Genomic DNA, 15177 nt, shown 5'->3' on the forward strand with positions numbered 1-15177 from the left:
CGGTGTCACCGAATTATCCAGTCGGTGATACCGAATTGTAGTCTTAATGTTGCTGGACAGTTTCGAGCACCTTGGTAACACCGAAGGTATCTTCGGTGATACCAAAGGTGCCATTCGGTGACACCTTTTTCCTACCAAAAGTAGACAGATTTTTCCATTTGTTCTTTTAATCATTCAACAACTTAGGATATGCATAAGCCAACACTATAGGATATAAAATATGGACTTGAAATTAGCTTAGAATAGATGACCTAAGTAGGTATTCCTATTTGGGTTGGGATCATCTATTTGCAAGGTTAAGATCCCAGAAGCAGTTCTTTGTCTTCAATGTGGCTTTAATGCTTCTGATCCAGTTGTGTCACCGGTCTTCACTTGCCAAGAACTCATCCAACTATAAGACATAACTAGTCACGTAATTGACAAACATGGGTGCAAATAAGTGCACTAACACTCTCAGCCAGGTTGGTAATCTTGTTTTAGTGGTAAGTTTTGCCCTTCCGCATCCATCTTTCGACTTATTTCTACTCAATCAAACAATTGTTGTACCTTCGAAAGTCCTTGATTCCCAAGGCAAAAAAAGAACTCAGTAGAATAATATCTTCAATCTCCGCAAATAGCCTAATATATCACACTCGACAGTTGGTTGAATAGAGAGCTGGTTGCATTTCCAACCAAGCATTGCTCTATCCCGATGCCAGGGGTCAGTGGTTTCGGTTTGAATCGGACCCAATCGGTTCTAGCATGCCCACAAATCTCACATGCGTACCGGGTGGCCGAATTCCAGAGCAACACCATTTTTAGCATGCTCGGTGGGACAGGTGTGTGATTATTAATTGAGCAATTTGATAAAATGAGTCATCGATCCACCAGAAATAGTGGTAACGTCGACGAACAAGAAGCTCATTTGGGCTTAGAAGCATTCCAAATGCAGGCATATATGATTCTATGATACAATTTACCATTCAAATTATACTTGGTCTCTTCTATTTCTAAAGTTTCAATTGGCTTTCATTTTATGTTTTAAAATTGGTGGGGGCTTTAACAATTATTTTTTAAAAATTATTTTTAGTGATTTCTTACTTCTCAATAGGTCGAAACACCAGATTGATGTATGACTTACCTGTAATATTTTTATGGATGGTTACAATCATGTTGACTTATGTATTATGGAACAATGTTTAGAAATCAAAGCATCTTCTTTCGTTGGTCTACGATATTAGAGACCGCTTTTCCACTATCATTCCACATTCAAGAAAGGTAACAAGAAAATAAATTATTAAGGGCTTGTTTGGATGCCTATAAGTTGGGTTAGTGGGAAGTGACTTGTAGGGAAGTCACTTACAAGTGTTGTTTAGGGAAGGAAATTCACATGTAAGTCAGTTACAACCTATAAGTCACTTACAAGCAAAACTACTAGGAAACTTCCAAGGGTTGGGGGTGAGAAGTCACTTCCCTATGACTGATAGGCCAATGGTCTGATTTTTTGAAATGAGGAGAAGAGGGGAAAAATGCACCTCCATTGTAGCAAAGCTCCAACCATTAAAGATGCTCTCTCTCTCTCTCTCTCTCACATGGCATTATGCACCTCCCTCTCTCCCTCTCCGCAATGGTGTTGTCCGGCTCCCCGTCTGTCCCTCTGCAATTAGGGTTGTTGTGTGCCCATCTCTCTTCCCCTGTCTCCTTTGCATGCAATTAGGCTTGGGATTTTTTTCCCTTTTATTGGATTAGACCGATACAGTTAGGCTGTGACAATATGGCCACCGTAATGTGTTTTTTTCTAATATATCTACGCCATCCATCAGTTTTGCCAGCTCATTTTAGGACCCAAGCCCAAACATGAAGTACATCCAAATATCAGGTGGGTTGCACCACAAGAAATAACGGTGATTGAATGTCCACAATTAAAACTTCTTAGGGCCCATTTTAATGCTTATTTGTTATCCAACCTGTTGCTAAGGCCACACATACCTGGATGAAGGTAAAACATAAATATCAGCTTGATCCAAAACTTCTATGGCTCACAAGAAGTTTTATTGCTGAGCATTCAATTACCATTGTCTTATGTAGGGTGGCCCACCCGAGATTTAGATCTACCTTAAAATGAGCTGACAAAACTGATGGACGGCGTGGATCTCGAACTTGGCCTTCTTTCTTATAGCCATTGGTTTTCCAATTTATAGATGATATGTTTAGGAGCATATCATCGAAGGAGTTGCTTACAACCATAAGCAATCAACGATGGTCCCTCCAAATGGATGCTTTAAATTTTTGATTGGGCCTATTATTTTCATAAGCAATCTTTATTATCCATTGTTTTAGCAATTTTTGGGCTATTGACCGGATGGTTGCAACAATTTAACTGATCTGATTTTCTGATTTTTACTTGGTCGTTTATTATTTATGAGTTGAACTTAATACAAACGTCCGGATCAATTGATTGGAGCGTCCATGTATCCTTACGTAACCTTTTGTTTTTGAAGTAATTGATATTGTATCCTTTTACATGCTTTTTACATGACACTATCTGAGTGGGGCCCATCAGGTCGATGGTTTGGATTAGGGAGCCATGAATTCTAGTTGTAACATCAGGACATTATTCATTTGAACTCTAGTATACATGGCCCTATCTGATGAGTTGCATATGTTTATTTACAAACAACCAATTGGATGGCTGGGATCATTTATATTGCAGACGTTGGTCATGATGATGGATCAGATGATCAACTTCGCCCACCGTAATGGACGACATGGATATACCATACATATATCAAGATGGGCCCCACGGTCCAGTCTATCAAAGTGGACCATTGTTCTTTATTTTTTTAAAAAAATATATATTTAATTATTTTAATGCATCTAGATTGTGTATTTTCTAGGCTCACTGTTTTCTTAGTATTATTATTATGCGGGCCATAACATGTTATGTGAAACAAATGGACACATATTTCTAGGTATTGGAATATCTATGTGATGGGGCGTGATTGGGCCCACCAGATGGATGGCTGTCATATTTTTGTAGATATGCCAAGGTGTAAGGGAATTGCAGGGCTACACTACACCATGTACAAATAAAATATCAAAAATGCCCCACCATGGATTAAGCTAAGAATTGGCTTAAATATTCCTCTTAGTGGGCTTAACAAAATGAAATATTTGGTGCCAAGAAACGATTCCCTACTCCAAGCTTTGCTTAGTTGTAAATATACAGCTTCTTACATGCAAATAACTTACATCTACTCAAACACAAAAGCCAATTTACCCGTAACTGACTTACAGCTTACATTCAAATAGTATCACCTATAAGTCAAGTACTTGTAAGTCACTTACAACTTATAGAACTTACAAGCATCCGAACAGGCCTTAAAGGACCCTTGTATTTTTTTAAGGAAAACCTTTTGAAAGACAAAAAATAAAAATAAAAAACTAAAGGAATATGAATCCTTTACCACGATCATGACATGGTATAACTATAACTTGACGCAGATTGATGGCAAAAGGAAGATTAATGAGTTTTAAATGAAAAAAAAAAAAAATCTAATTTATTTATAATTTTCATTTTTTGTAATTTTTTAACGAAAATATAAAAAATCTTATGATAACAAAAATATAAATATAATTTTCATTTTCATTTTTTACACATTGTGTTTCCTTCAATTGCTATGCACAACCAAAAACACCTACCATGTATTAGCAGCTGGCAAGATTTTAGTCTCATGAATGATATTTGGCTCAATTTCCGTCGTTCCTGTGATGTGTGTATGTCGGGCGCGTAAAGCCAAATGCAGCTCAAATTGTACTGAACGCCTTGTGACCCAGATGCCGAAATAGACCAATTAAGACTAGATCTATGAAGATCGACAACTTATCCAGCCATTAATTTCGAAGAATCACACAATTGGCAAAGGGGATGGGTCGTCCTTCTAATAAGTTCTTTTTACTTTCAGAGGAAGGAGTTACAATAAAGTGCGTAATAGCTTGCACTGTTCACCAATAAGGTAATATAACTTAAAAGAAATAAATTAGGCCGAAGTTAATAAAATTAATAATGTAAATATAACTACAATTTGTGGAAAAGTTAAATAAAAAGGATATCTAACGACAATCTATACGTTGTCTGGTAGAATATCAGGCTTTCTACCAGGCTTTGTAGGCAAGGACTTGGAGCACGAAAGCTGGATTGCATGCTTAATTGCGAGACGGTCGTAGTAGACGATAATCCGTTCGTCGTGCAGCTAGGCTTCATTATACGAGACAATCATGGTTCACGGGAAGAATGGTCGTCTATTCATTTCTCGGTTGGCTTCATAATAAGGGAGTCGTTGAAGACAACTGGCTGTTCATTATGTGGGTCTGGATTCCATAGCAAGACGGCCAATGGCAAGTGGATCTTCCACAATCCATTCGTCACACGACTCTGCTTTTTCGTGAGATAGTCATTGAAAACGACAGTCTGTTTGTTAACTTGCATGGCTAAGCTTCGAGGGTGAGTCTATTGTGGTTTAGACGACCGATCGTTCGTTACTCAACCACGTACTTTGTGGCAAGAAGTTTAGAAGGGTAACAACATGTTCGTCGCTTTGAGTCCTCACTCCGTGGCAAGGTGGTTATGGGAACAACTATCCGTTTGTTGCTTGAAACTCACTCTATAGGCAAGGTTGTCATGATTCGACCACCTACCGTCACTCTGTATTGGCTTCGTAGAGAGACAACCATAGTTAAACAGTGGTATGTTTGTCAATCTCACCGAACTTTGTTGCCAGATGGTCAACAAAATCCCTAGGGTCAGCAAGATGGCCCTAGTGGCCATCCATTCGAGATTTAGAGATCTTCTTAGGTCCAATGATGTAAACATGTGACATAGGGTGGCAAGCTAATTAGTTTTAATCTAATCAATATGAGCCCGTTTGCAACATGGTGCTGGTTATTAGAGGAAGAGTTATATTGAATAATAATGATGATAAGTCTCCATGGCGGACGAAGGATAAGCAGTGCGGCGCTAAAAGAGTAGTATTGTGTTGTATTGGAGTGATGTGGGTCCCGATCTCTTCTTTCTCTAGTGAATTTATAAAAGTGTAAAACGGTTTGTTGGAGACTCGTATTGGAATTGACCTCCATGATCTTCTCTAGATTAATTGGTCAATTAGCATACGTGTCGTTTATATATACTTCTAACTCAAGACAAGTCTTCTTGATTTTCCTATAATCAGTCAATTGTTTGGCAAGTGTGGCTATATTTCTATCTTGAAATGTGTCTTTGTGAGCTTCACATAATCAACTTGCTTCTAAGCATGCACGGCCAGTTATGTTCTATCATGTGTCATTTTTTATTACCACCTTAGCTAATCATGCAATTTAAAGCATTCCACTTATATGTGTAGCCCCTTGTGTTCTGCCATATATCATGAGAAGGATCACCACTAGCTAAAAGTGTGGCTATGAATGTCCCCTCCGGGCCATTATAGAGCCTATGGCTCTCTTGTTTTATCACGTGTCTTGTAACAGCTTTTACTCAAGCTTGTGAAACATCTCCTGTTAACTGCCTTCCATGTGCTTCACAATCTCCTCCTGCCAATTGAGCCGGCTGTAAGGATCTCGTCTTGATATTACATACGATGGTGCCGCCACGTATCAGCTTACTAGCCGTTGGATATGAAATGGTCAGATCGGATGTAAACACTTTGATGTGGGCCACCCATTCTATGGGGCCACCATCAATGTTAATTGTCCATCATGTGGAGCCCACCTTCAATGTCCATTGCCCATCATGTGGAGCCCACCTTTGATGTAGACCATCCAAAGTGTGGGCCCACCTTCGATGTGGGGCATCTATCATGCAGGGCAACCTTTAATATAGATGGACTATTATGTGGAGAGATAAGAGAGATTAGAAAAGTATAATTTTAAAAAGCAAGAATTTTTAAGTGTCAAGTTACATTTAAAATAATGCTTATGCAACTAACTAAACATTATATATATATATATATATATATATATATATATATATATAGAGAGAGAGAGAGAGAGAGAGAGAGAGAGAGAGAACTTCACTTTCTACCCAACGCCCCAATAGAACTCAGCCACGGTAATTACTAAATTAGGGCATGTTTGGGTACCCCCTAAGTAACTTCTTTTTTTACTTATAGCAGAAAAAAATGTGTGTGTGTGTGTGTGTGTGTGTATAGACACACACACATTTTTTTTTCTGCTACAAGTAAAAAAAGAAGTTACTTAGGGGGTACCCAAACATGCCCTAATTGAGTAATTACCGTGGCTGAGTTCTATTGGGGCGTTGGGTAGAAAGTGAAGTTCTATCTTGGACTGGTTGTCTAGGACAGAGAGCCTGTTCTTAGTTTGGTAGGCCAATTTTTTCATAGAAATAAAGGAAAAATGTAAAGCTTATCATAGCTTCTTCCCACTTATTGAGGATGGCTTGTTCCAATAGAAATTAAAAGGTGTAGAAGTTGCATACTACAGCGAAAAACATGAAACCCACATGTGACAAGTGAACATGCCCAAGGTGTCATCTATTTGCCAAAGTTCCATCTTTAACCTCCCCACATGTGCCAACTTCAATTTCCTATTCCTTAGTCCAGTGTTTGATATGCATCATCCTGGACAAGTTGTCCAGAATGGCCTGTCAGGGATAGAACATTTCTTGCTACTAAAAATGTACTACTGTTTTTTAAGTTTTCATAAGCTTTGGTCACCTGGGAAAATCTCTCTAACACTATCATCAGACAATGAATTGCTATTGTTGTGACTTGTGCTTGTTGTTTTCTATGCTTGTATTAACAGGAAATGGAAACGTTTAGCTCAGTACTTGTGGAAATAGGCAAGTGTTTGTGGATTCCTATTAAGAAACACGGGGGCTATCTTACTCATTTCCACGGCAATGCTACAGATTTGAAAGAAAAAGCAGACAATCTTGAGGCGAGGAGAAATGATAAGAAAAAAGAGGTAAGCATGGGATGTTCCATTGGAGAAATAGAAACCCAAGAAGTCGCATTGTGGCTGAGTCGAGCTTCTGACTACATAGAAGAAGCAAAATATCTAGAGCGGAGAGTGGGAGAAAACAAGAGATGGCTATGCTGTCCAAATCTGAGCTGGCGCTATAGAATAAGGAAGCAAGTAAAAGAGACGGCAGAGGTCATTGCTAAGCACCATGAGCAAGGGAAATTTGATAGGGTGACAATGGCACCGCTTATCCCATCAGTCGTAAACCAGCGAAATCTATTGAACAAGGATCTAGCATTGGAAGAATCGGTTGAAAATATAGTCATAAGAGAGACCACCCCACCAGTTGTAAAATATACAGCTCAACTGACAGAGGATCTACCATCAGTAAAGCTAGCAATGAAGAAAGTAATGGCTGCTTTAGATGATAAAAAAACCAAAATAATTGGTGTGTGGGGCATGGCAGGAATTGGTAAAACTACCCTTGTGAAAATTTTGAACAATCGAATGTATGGGACGCAACATTTTAATAAAGTCATAATGTTAACTGTCCCTAAAGAGGGGGACCTAATCAAACGGGTCCAGGACAACATTGCAAATAGATTGGGGTTCACTCTAAGGAATGAATACTTGCGCACAAGTAAGCTAAGGGATGCATTGAAGGAGGAGAAGAAGTTCCTTATCATCTTGGATGATTTATGGGAACATCTTGACTTGGACGATGTAGGAATTCCCCGTGACGATGACCTTGAAGATTGTAAGATCATACTCACCACAAGAAATGTAGCTGTTTGCAGGAAAATGGGAACCGATGTTAACATCAAAGTAGAAGCTCTCTTGAATGATGAATCATGGAAACTGTTCAGAGAGAAAGCGGGTGATGTTGTTGATGACCCTACTGTGCATACGACAGCAAAGGATGTTCTCAAAGAATGCGGTGGCCTTCCTCTAGCGATTACAACACTTGGAAGGGCACTAAGGGGTATAACAGAACTTGATGTGTGGGAAAATACACTGGAACAGCTGAAGAAGGCTTCACCAAGCGACATCGAAGACATGGAGGACAAAGTGTATAGGCCTATCAAATTAAGCATCGACTCTTTGCGATCTGAGTTGAGACCGGGCTTCTTCTTTTGCTGCTTGTTTCCTGAAGGCTGTATTATTGATGTCGATTTGATCATCAGATATTGGAAGGGCGAAGGCTTTCTTGATGATGTTGGAAGTTTAGATGAAACATTTAAGAGAGGGCGCTCTTGGGTTGAAGAAATAAAATCTTCCTGCTTGTTATTAGATTGGGGGAAAGGGCATGTGAAGATGCACGACATAGTTAGGGATGTGGCCATTTGGATTGCATCAAGAGATCATGAGTATAGATCTTTGGTGAGGGCTGGATTGGAATTGAAGGATTTGTCCCAAGTGCAGAAGTGGCATGGATACAAGAGGATTTCTCTCATGAATAGTGGTATCACGGAACTGCCAAAAGGTGCATATTGCACTCAACTGCTAACATTGATGATGCAAAAAAATGAGGGCTTGAACGAAATACCAGACTGGTTTTTTGAAAAGACAAAAGCCCTTCGAGTTTTGGATCTAAGTAACACTGCTATTAGCAATCTACCATCATCCCTGTCAAAGCAGATGACACTACGGGTGCTTTGTCTAAGAAGTTGCAAGTTTGTGACAAAGAGATCCCTAGCCGGAATTGAGGGACTTAAGCAGCTTGAAATCCTCGATCTTTCTCATAACATTTTATTACAAGAGTTGCCGAAAGAAATTAGAGAACTGGTAAAACTACGGAGCTTGAACTTGAATCATACGCAAAAACTCAGAATCATACACCACGAGGTTATATCCAGGTTGACTAGCTTGGAGGAACTAAAGATGAAGAACAGCTTCAGATGGTCAGGGATCCAAGAAGATGCAAGCAACAGCAGTGGCAAGAACAAGGCTACCTTGGCTGAGGTGTTATCCTTGACAAAGTTATCTTGTTTATTCCTCGAAATTGAGTATCAGAAGCCTTTCCCCGCGGAGTACAATGTTCAGCTCCAACGTTGGCCAGATAAGAAATTTAACCTTCACATACACCAGCCATCATATCCACTAGATTATGACCGCACCACTAGCAAGATAGACATTGAAGGTTGTGGATCGTTGGTGGGATGGGTACGGAAGCTTTGTCCACATCCCACAATCTTAAAACTAGCCTCATGCAATGGACCAAGAACCCTCGGTAGGGGCGGAGGACTCGAAAGTTTGCAATCTCTCTCAATATACAGCTGCAATGACATGGAATGTGTTTTGCAAATGGAAGAGGCCACAGCTACATGCCTTGAGAACCTAAGGCATTTGGATGTTTCCTCTTGTCCTAAACTGAATCATCTAGTCCCATACTTTCTATTACAAAGAATGGCGAATCTAACGAATGCCAAGGTGCAGCAATGTGAAGGAATGGAGCATGTAATTGGTGGACTACCCGAAATGGTGCTACCAGACGATGACATGCTCCCCAATCTCCAAACCATGATACTTGATACTCTACCAAAAATGAAGAGTATTTGGGAAATAAAGTTGGTGTTAGCACTCCCAAACCTTACTTCTTTGGAGCTTTATGAGTGTCATGGCTTGAAGAAGAGTGTTTTATCATCAGTACAGATAAAAACCGGGCTCCCCAATCTTGTGGAGCTCACCATACATGATTGCTGTGGTGTAGAGGAGATAATATCAGAGGTGGTGGATAATGAGGGTCTCTTTCCTGAACTCCGAGTGCTGATATTAAGCCACCTGCCAAAATTGGTGCGTATATGTGGAGGAAGAGGAGGAGAGGCGGCTTCCCCATTGCAACTAGAATGGCATTCATTGGAAAAGATTAAAGTGCATCAGTGTCCCAAGCTTAAGAAGCTATTGCCTCTACAAGGCGGGTCCCTAGCTGTGCAGTCGCTGGAAGAGATTGTGGGAGACAGAGAGTGGTGGGAAGGCTTAGATTGGGATGCAGACAACACCATCAAGTCCCATTTCCAATGCCTGTTTACAGAGCTAAGGTAATATGATTTACATGATTTATTTTTATTTTTTAGCTACAATCATTGTCCTGTATCTGTATTTACATTATGTTTCCATGAAGCGGATTGCGTACTGAGTAACTCAGTATGCTATAGCATGCTGATTAAACTTTGTGGGGCCTACCGTGATGTATGTGTCTAACCCACACAGTCCATCTGTTTTACCACCTTGTTTTAGGGATGAGCCTAAAATTGACACATATCCAAAACTCAAGCAGGCCACACCACAGGAAACAGTGGAGATAATGACACCCACCATTGAAACCTTCCTTTTTTGTCCAGACAGGTGAGAGCACACTACTTGTAACTTTCTTGCTCAGAAAATTAAAACTTTATAGGCTTTTGGGAGGGGACCATACAAAGAGAATAGACCCCACTTATCATAAGGGACACCAGAAACAATGCATAACCAAAAAATAAGCCAATCAAGCCAATGTCTAAAAAGAGCCACAGCCCCAACCACCCAAGAAACAAGGGCCCATGCAACAAACCAGCTCCAAGGCAAACTAGGCAGGGGCATGCCTCTTTCTCACCACGCCCAGCCTTGTGCCATCCAAGAAAGCCATTCCCAAGATCTCTCTTGGAAGATCCTCTTTACATCTGAACAGACGATTTGGGGCCCCACTGCTCCCTAGCCTAGCAAGATCATATGCCACTATTTCCCCTTCTCTCAAATTGATCTCTGATTTCAAGCGATGAATGACCCCAGTTTGTACCTAATCGACCAAGGGAACGGGGCCAGGTGCGTAAAGATAGCTTCTGTCACTATCCAGGAGTAAGACTCAACGATGATATAATTCAGGCCAAAGACTCCACACATCCTTAACCGTTAAGAAATGCCTGAACTTCAGCAACTGTGTTGGAGACCCTACCATTTGAATTGTGGAAGGTAAAGATGATTTTGCCCAAACTATCCTTGCATACACCACCCCCTCCACCTTCTCCAGGATATCCTGAGAAGACCCATCAACATTCAGTTTCAACCAGACTGGTCCATCTCACTACCTCAAAATTCATCCCAATCCCTCTTGTGCCACGGAGATGCAAAATCCCCAACCCTATTTCTTCTGAAAGGCGTAAACCAGGAAAACAACCCCCAACTGATCTGAGGCACCCAGATATCATAGAGATAACACTGTCCGCTGAGTTCACCTTGCCTTCTAATCTTTTGGGGTTGTTTAGATGCCAGTAAATGGTTTTAAGTGGTGAATGATTCTCTGTGTTTGGATAGCCGGTAAATGAAATCACAGATGTTTGCCCGTAAATGAAATGGGGCTGAAAGCTGTAAATGATTTGTAGCCTGTAAATCATTTACATGCATTTTTCAGCATCCAAACACAGGCTGTAAATGATTTACTTGTAAATCATTTACAATTAGCCCCATTTACAGGCATCAAAATGAGCCCCACGATCCGCTCCAACCATAACTCCCACAGGATAAAGCATTTAGTAAAGCCTCTAAGCATTAGAAATCTAGAGGATTTACCTGCTTTGCAGGACCAACGTCGGATCCTTCGATGAATGGACTGGCTTTTAATTAATTTCATTTCAAACAAACTAGCAAAGAAATTCCATACCTGGGAATTAGCAAGAAGGTGATGGTAGAGTAGGTGGTCTAGGTCCACCTGATGATCAGGGATCAAAATGGAGCTGCCCAGCATTACTGACCCTTGCTGCATCATTACATTGCCTACTGTTGCACCCAGATAAGTTCCCTGCTTCTCATGAAACCCTTCCACAATGCCATTCATACCACCACTAGCATACAGCCCATGACCAGAGGGAGCAGACAATGGATTGGCATTGCATTGATTTCCAGCAACATGTTCAGTCCAAGAGTCACCAAGACACCCATGAACAGCTACATATTGATTATGACCAGCAAAGGCAGACAGCAGACGATTAGAACACTGATTTCCAGCTACATTGACTTCCAAGGAATCACCAGGATACCCAAAAAAAGTTAAGACCTAGCCAGGACTAGCAAGAGCAGATACTACTTTGATGCAGGACAATTAACCACTTGCTTTAAAAGCTCAAACTGATAGAGCACGACGAATCAAGCCCCACATCCCATGAGTTAGGACCTGGGCCGAACCCCCTCGTGAGCCCTACTTCTGATGTAGAGCGGGTTGTGGATAATTTCATAGCCAAGATGGACCAAAAAAGGCCTGATCGGAGACGAAGGTGATCCGGACTGTCAGAACCTAAAACGGATGTATCTCACAAACCAGAATGAGTTATCTGACGGGCCATTTATGATTTTGGGGTAGGACGAGCTACTTTAGCCACCCAACCCCGCTATGCCAGGTTTCACACCGAATTTGCGAAATACCATCAGATCAATGGTCAAATTCCTGTTTTAATTTCGTTTTTACTATTTATAGTAAGTTTTAGTTTGAGTATAGCTCTTCATCCATTGGGCTTTAGGAGCTGCGCTGTTCAGCCAAATAGGACACTTACTATTTTTGGCCGAAAACCATGCGCACTAGTAGGAATCACGACTATCTATAAATAGTAAGTTTACTATTTATAGTAAGTCATGATTTCTAAGAGTTTTAATTATATTTTAATTCTTAAACTTCTTCCAATGGTTTATGTTATTATTATTATTTAAGAGGTTATAAGCTCATTTTTCATCATCAATCAAATTATTACGAATTTTATTAGAATTATTTCTATTTGTTTATCTCTCCTCGTGGATTCGAGGTATCTCTCTGGGGAGTCCGGAGAAGTTCCGTGGATTCGGAACAGTTATCCCTCTGAGGAATATTGAGCTCGACCTCTACACGTCCTCCCCTACGTCAACTTCACACGGGTTCCGCTTCACATGAGCCACCTGCCTTGAATGTGCCCACAACCCCATTCAAGCCCAGTGTGAAAATGCCTCTTCATTAACGCAAAACACTGTTCTCCAGCTACATCCCATCCAGTTTATTACCAGGACACCCACAAACTACAGGGGAGAAGGAATCTCTTCATCTATCACCATGCCCACCTGGGAATCAATAAAGCCATGGCTGGGGAGGTGGTCAAGATCATCCACGTGATGAACAGATAACAGAACTGGACTGTCCGGCTATCAACCGAGCCACCCAAAGAAGCTCCCTGACTCCCACTCCAACACTAGCAGACGCCGCGATCTCTGCCATACAATCAGCAACAGCGGAGTAAGAAAAGGTTGATACCTGACCTAATTGAGGATCTCGCCGGTTCATCTGCACCGATTCAACCAGAGATTGAACTGCTGACACCAAAACACCACAGTCATTAGCAAAATCTTTCACCATCTGCCCTTTTACATCCTCCGAAGCAGAATATCCTTCCAACATCTGTTTTTACATCTTATTTTAGAATGTAATTCTAAATCATAAGAAAATCCATATATCAGTTATACCATACCAATGGAAACAGTGAAGAATAATCATTAAAAACTTTTTACGGGCCACAAAAGTTTTGGATTAATATCATATTTCTATTTTCCATTCATCCAGATCTTCTTGACTGACAAAAATCTTACGATGGGCCCTTTGGATTTTTTAATGGTGAGGCACTCAATTACCACTGTTTCTTCTAGTGTGGTCCACCTGAGATTTGGATCTGCATAATTTTTGTCACCCAATTCTAGAACGAAATGGAAAAACGGATGGACGGCATTGATATATAATACATCATCAAGGTGGGCCCTAAGGTAGGGTTAACACCCACTAAGCTGTAACTCGGGTAAACGGATTGGCTACTGACCCTACCACTAGGCAATGGCTAGTGGTCGGTGCTCTGTGGGCCCCACCATGATGTATGTGTTTCATCCATGCCGTCCACCCATTCTTCAAGATCATTTTATGGTATTAGCCCAAAAATGAGGTAGATCCAAATCTAAAGTGGACCGCACAGTGTTGATTGAACGACCACCATTAAAAACTTCTTGGGGCCACAAGTTTTGAATCAAGCTGATATGTATTTTTTACCTTTATCCAAGTCTGTATGACCTAATCAACAGGTTAGATGTCAAATAACCATTACAGTGGGCCCTAGGAGGTTTTTAATGGTGGACATTCAATCACTATTATTTTCCCATAGTGTGGTCCACCTGATATTTATATCTACCTCATTTTTTGGGATCAAGCACTAAAATTATCTTTCAAAATGGATGGACGGCATGGATAAAACACATACATCATCGTGGGGTCCTCACGTTTCAACAGAATGCGCACTGTTTCCTCTGGTGTGGCCCACTTCACATATGGATATACTTCAATTTTGGGTTCATGTACTAAAATGATCTGATAAAATGGATGGACGGTGTGGATAAGACATACATCACTGTGGGCCCCATTGACTTTACTCAGTGCGCTATAGAGTTTACTGGGTACGCAAAAGCCTCTGTGCATCCACGTACAGGCACATGTTCCAACTGGAGCACGTGTGCGAGATTTGAGCTCTCCATCAGGTAGGCCACGATCTTTTGATCTTATTGCCGACAATCAGGCCATTCCACTCCTCGTGTGCTCTACACTGAATAAGCCGGAAGGCAATTTGTTTTAGCTGCTCCTTTTTTGACTTTTTTTAAAAAATATGGTCCACATGGCCTGATTTTCTAACTAGATTTTTGCATTCATACTTGCAGAGTCGGATCGAATCAACAGAAGAGAGGTTGGTGGAGAACTTGAACCGGATTGAGAAGGGGGAAGGGTTGGATTGGAATGGAGATGCCACCATATCAAGTCCCATTTCCAACCTTTGTTTAGAGCATGGTAATGTGTTTGGAGTAATGCTCCATGCTCTCAGAGCGCACTGTAAGTTATAATGCTACTTAGACAGTCCAACACACATAAGGGTACTGTGCAAACATCACAACATTCCAAGAAATGTTAATCATTTGACTATAATACATATTTTTGCAGGGAAAACATTTTCTGGAAGAACAGCACTAGCTTGACCAGGCCTAGTCACATGGGGGCATGCCTACAACTAAAAGAGCACCACCTGAGAGAAAGGTCAATGTGGTCGGAATAATAAAATTCAGGTACGCCACATCATATGATAGGTGACGTTTTGTACGGGCCTTGTATATAATAGATGCAAGATCCCAAAGAACACGACTAAAAATGAGCCAAAATCAGCCACCTCTTGCATGCCGTGCAATCATGAGAAAAAAATAGAA

General features: G+C 40.8%; 1 protein-coding gene across 1 annotated transcript; it reads left to right on the forward strand.

Annotated features, from left to right (window-relative positions):
* The first annotated feature begins 425 nt into the window (after nucleotides 1–425).
* LOC131224200 (disease resistance protein At4g27190-like) lies at nucleotides 426–14900 on the forward strand. Its single transcript, XM_058219738.1, has 4 exons — nucleotides 426–482; nucleotides 5503–5583; nucleotides 6796–9992; nucleotides 14641–14900. The coding sequence occupies exons 1-4, from the start codon at nucleotides 426–428 to the stop codon at nucleotides 14681–14683; spliced, it is 3378 nt and encodes a 1125-aa protein (XP_058075721.1). The 3' UTR covers nucleotides 14684–14900.
* The last annotated feature ends 277 nt before the right edge of the window (nucleotides 14901–15177 follow it).

The sequence above is a fragment of the Magnolia sinica genome, chromosome 13 (assembly GCF_029962835.1).
Source record: "Magnolia sinica isolate HGM2019 chromosome 13, MsV1, whole genome shotgun sequence".
NCBI lineage: Eukaryota > Viridiplantae > Streptophyta > Magnoliopsida > Magnoliales > Magnoliaceae > Magnolia > Magnolia sinica.

What these genes read in the sequence shown, in the direction of transcription:
- LOC131224200 (XM_058219738.1), top strand. Translation starts at nt 426, where the DNA reads ATGGGTGCAAATAAGTGCACTAACACTCTCAGCCAGGTTGGTAATCTT. An exon ending in TTGGTAATCTTGTTTTAGTG is followed by an intron (nt 483 to 5,502) that starts GTAAGTTTTGCC and finishes GTCTTGTAACAG; the next exon opens with CTTTTACTCAAGCTTGTGAA. An exon ending in TCCTGCCAATTGAGCCGGCT is followed by an intron (nt 5,584 to 6,795) that starts GTAAGGATCTCG and finishes TTGTATTAACAG; the next exon opens with GAAATGGAAACGTTTAGCTC.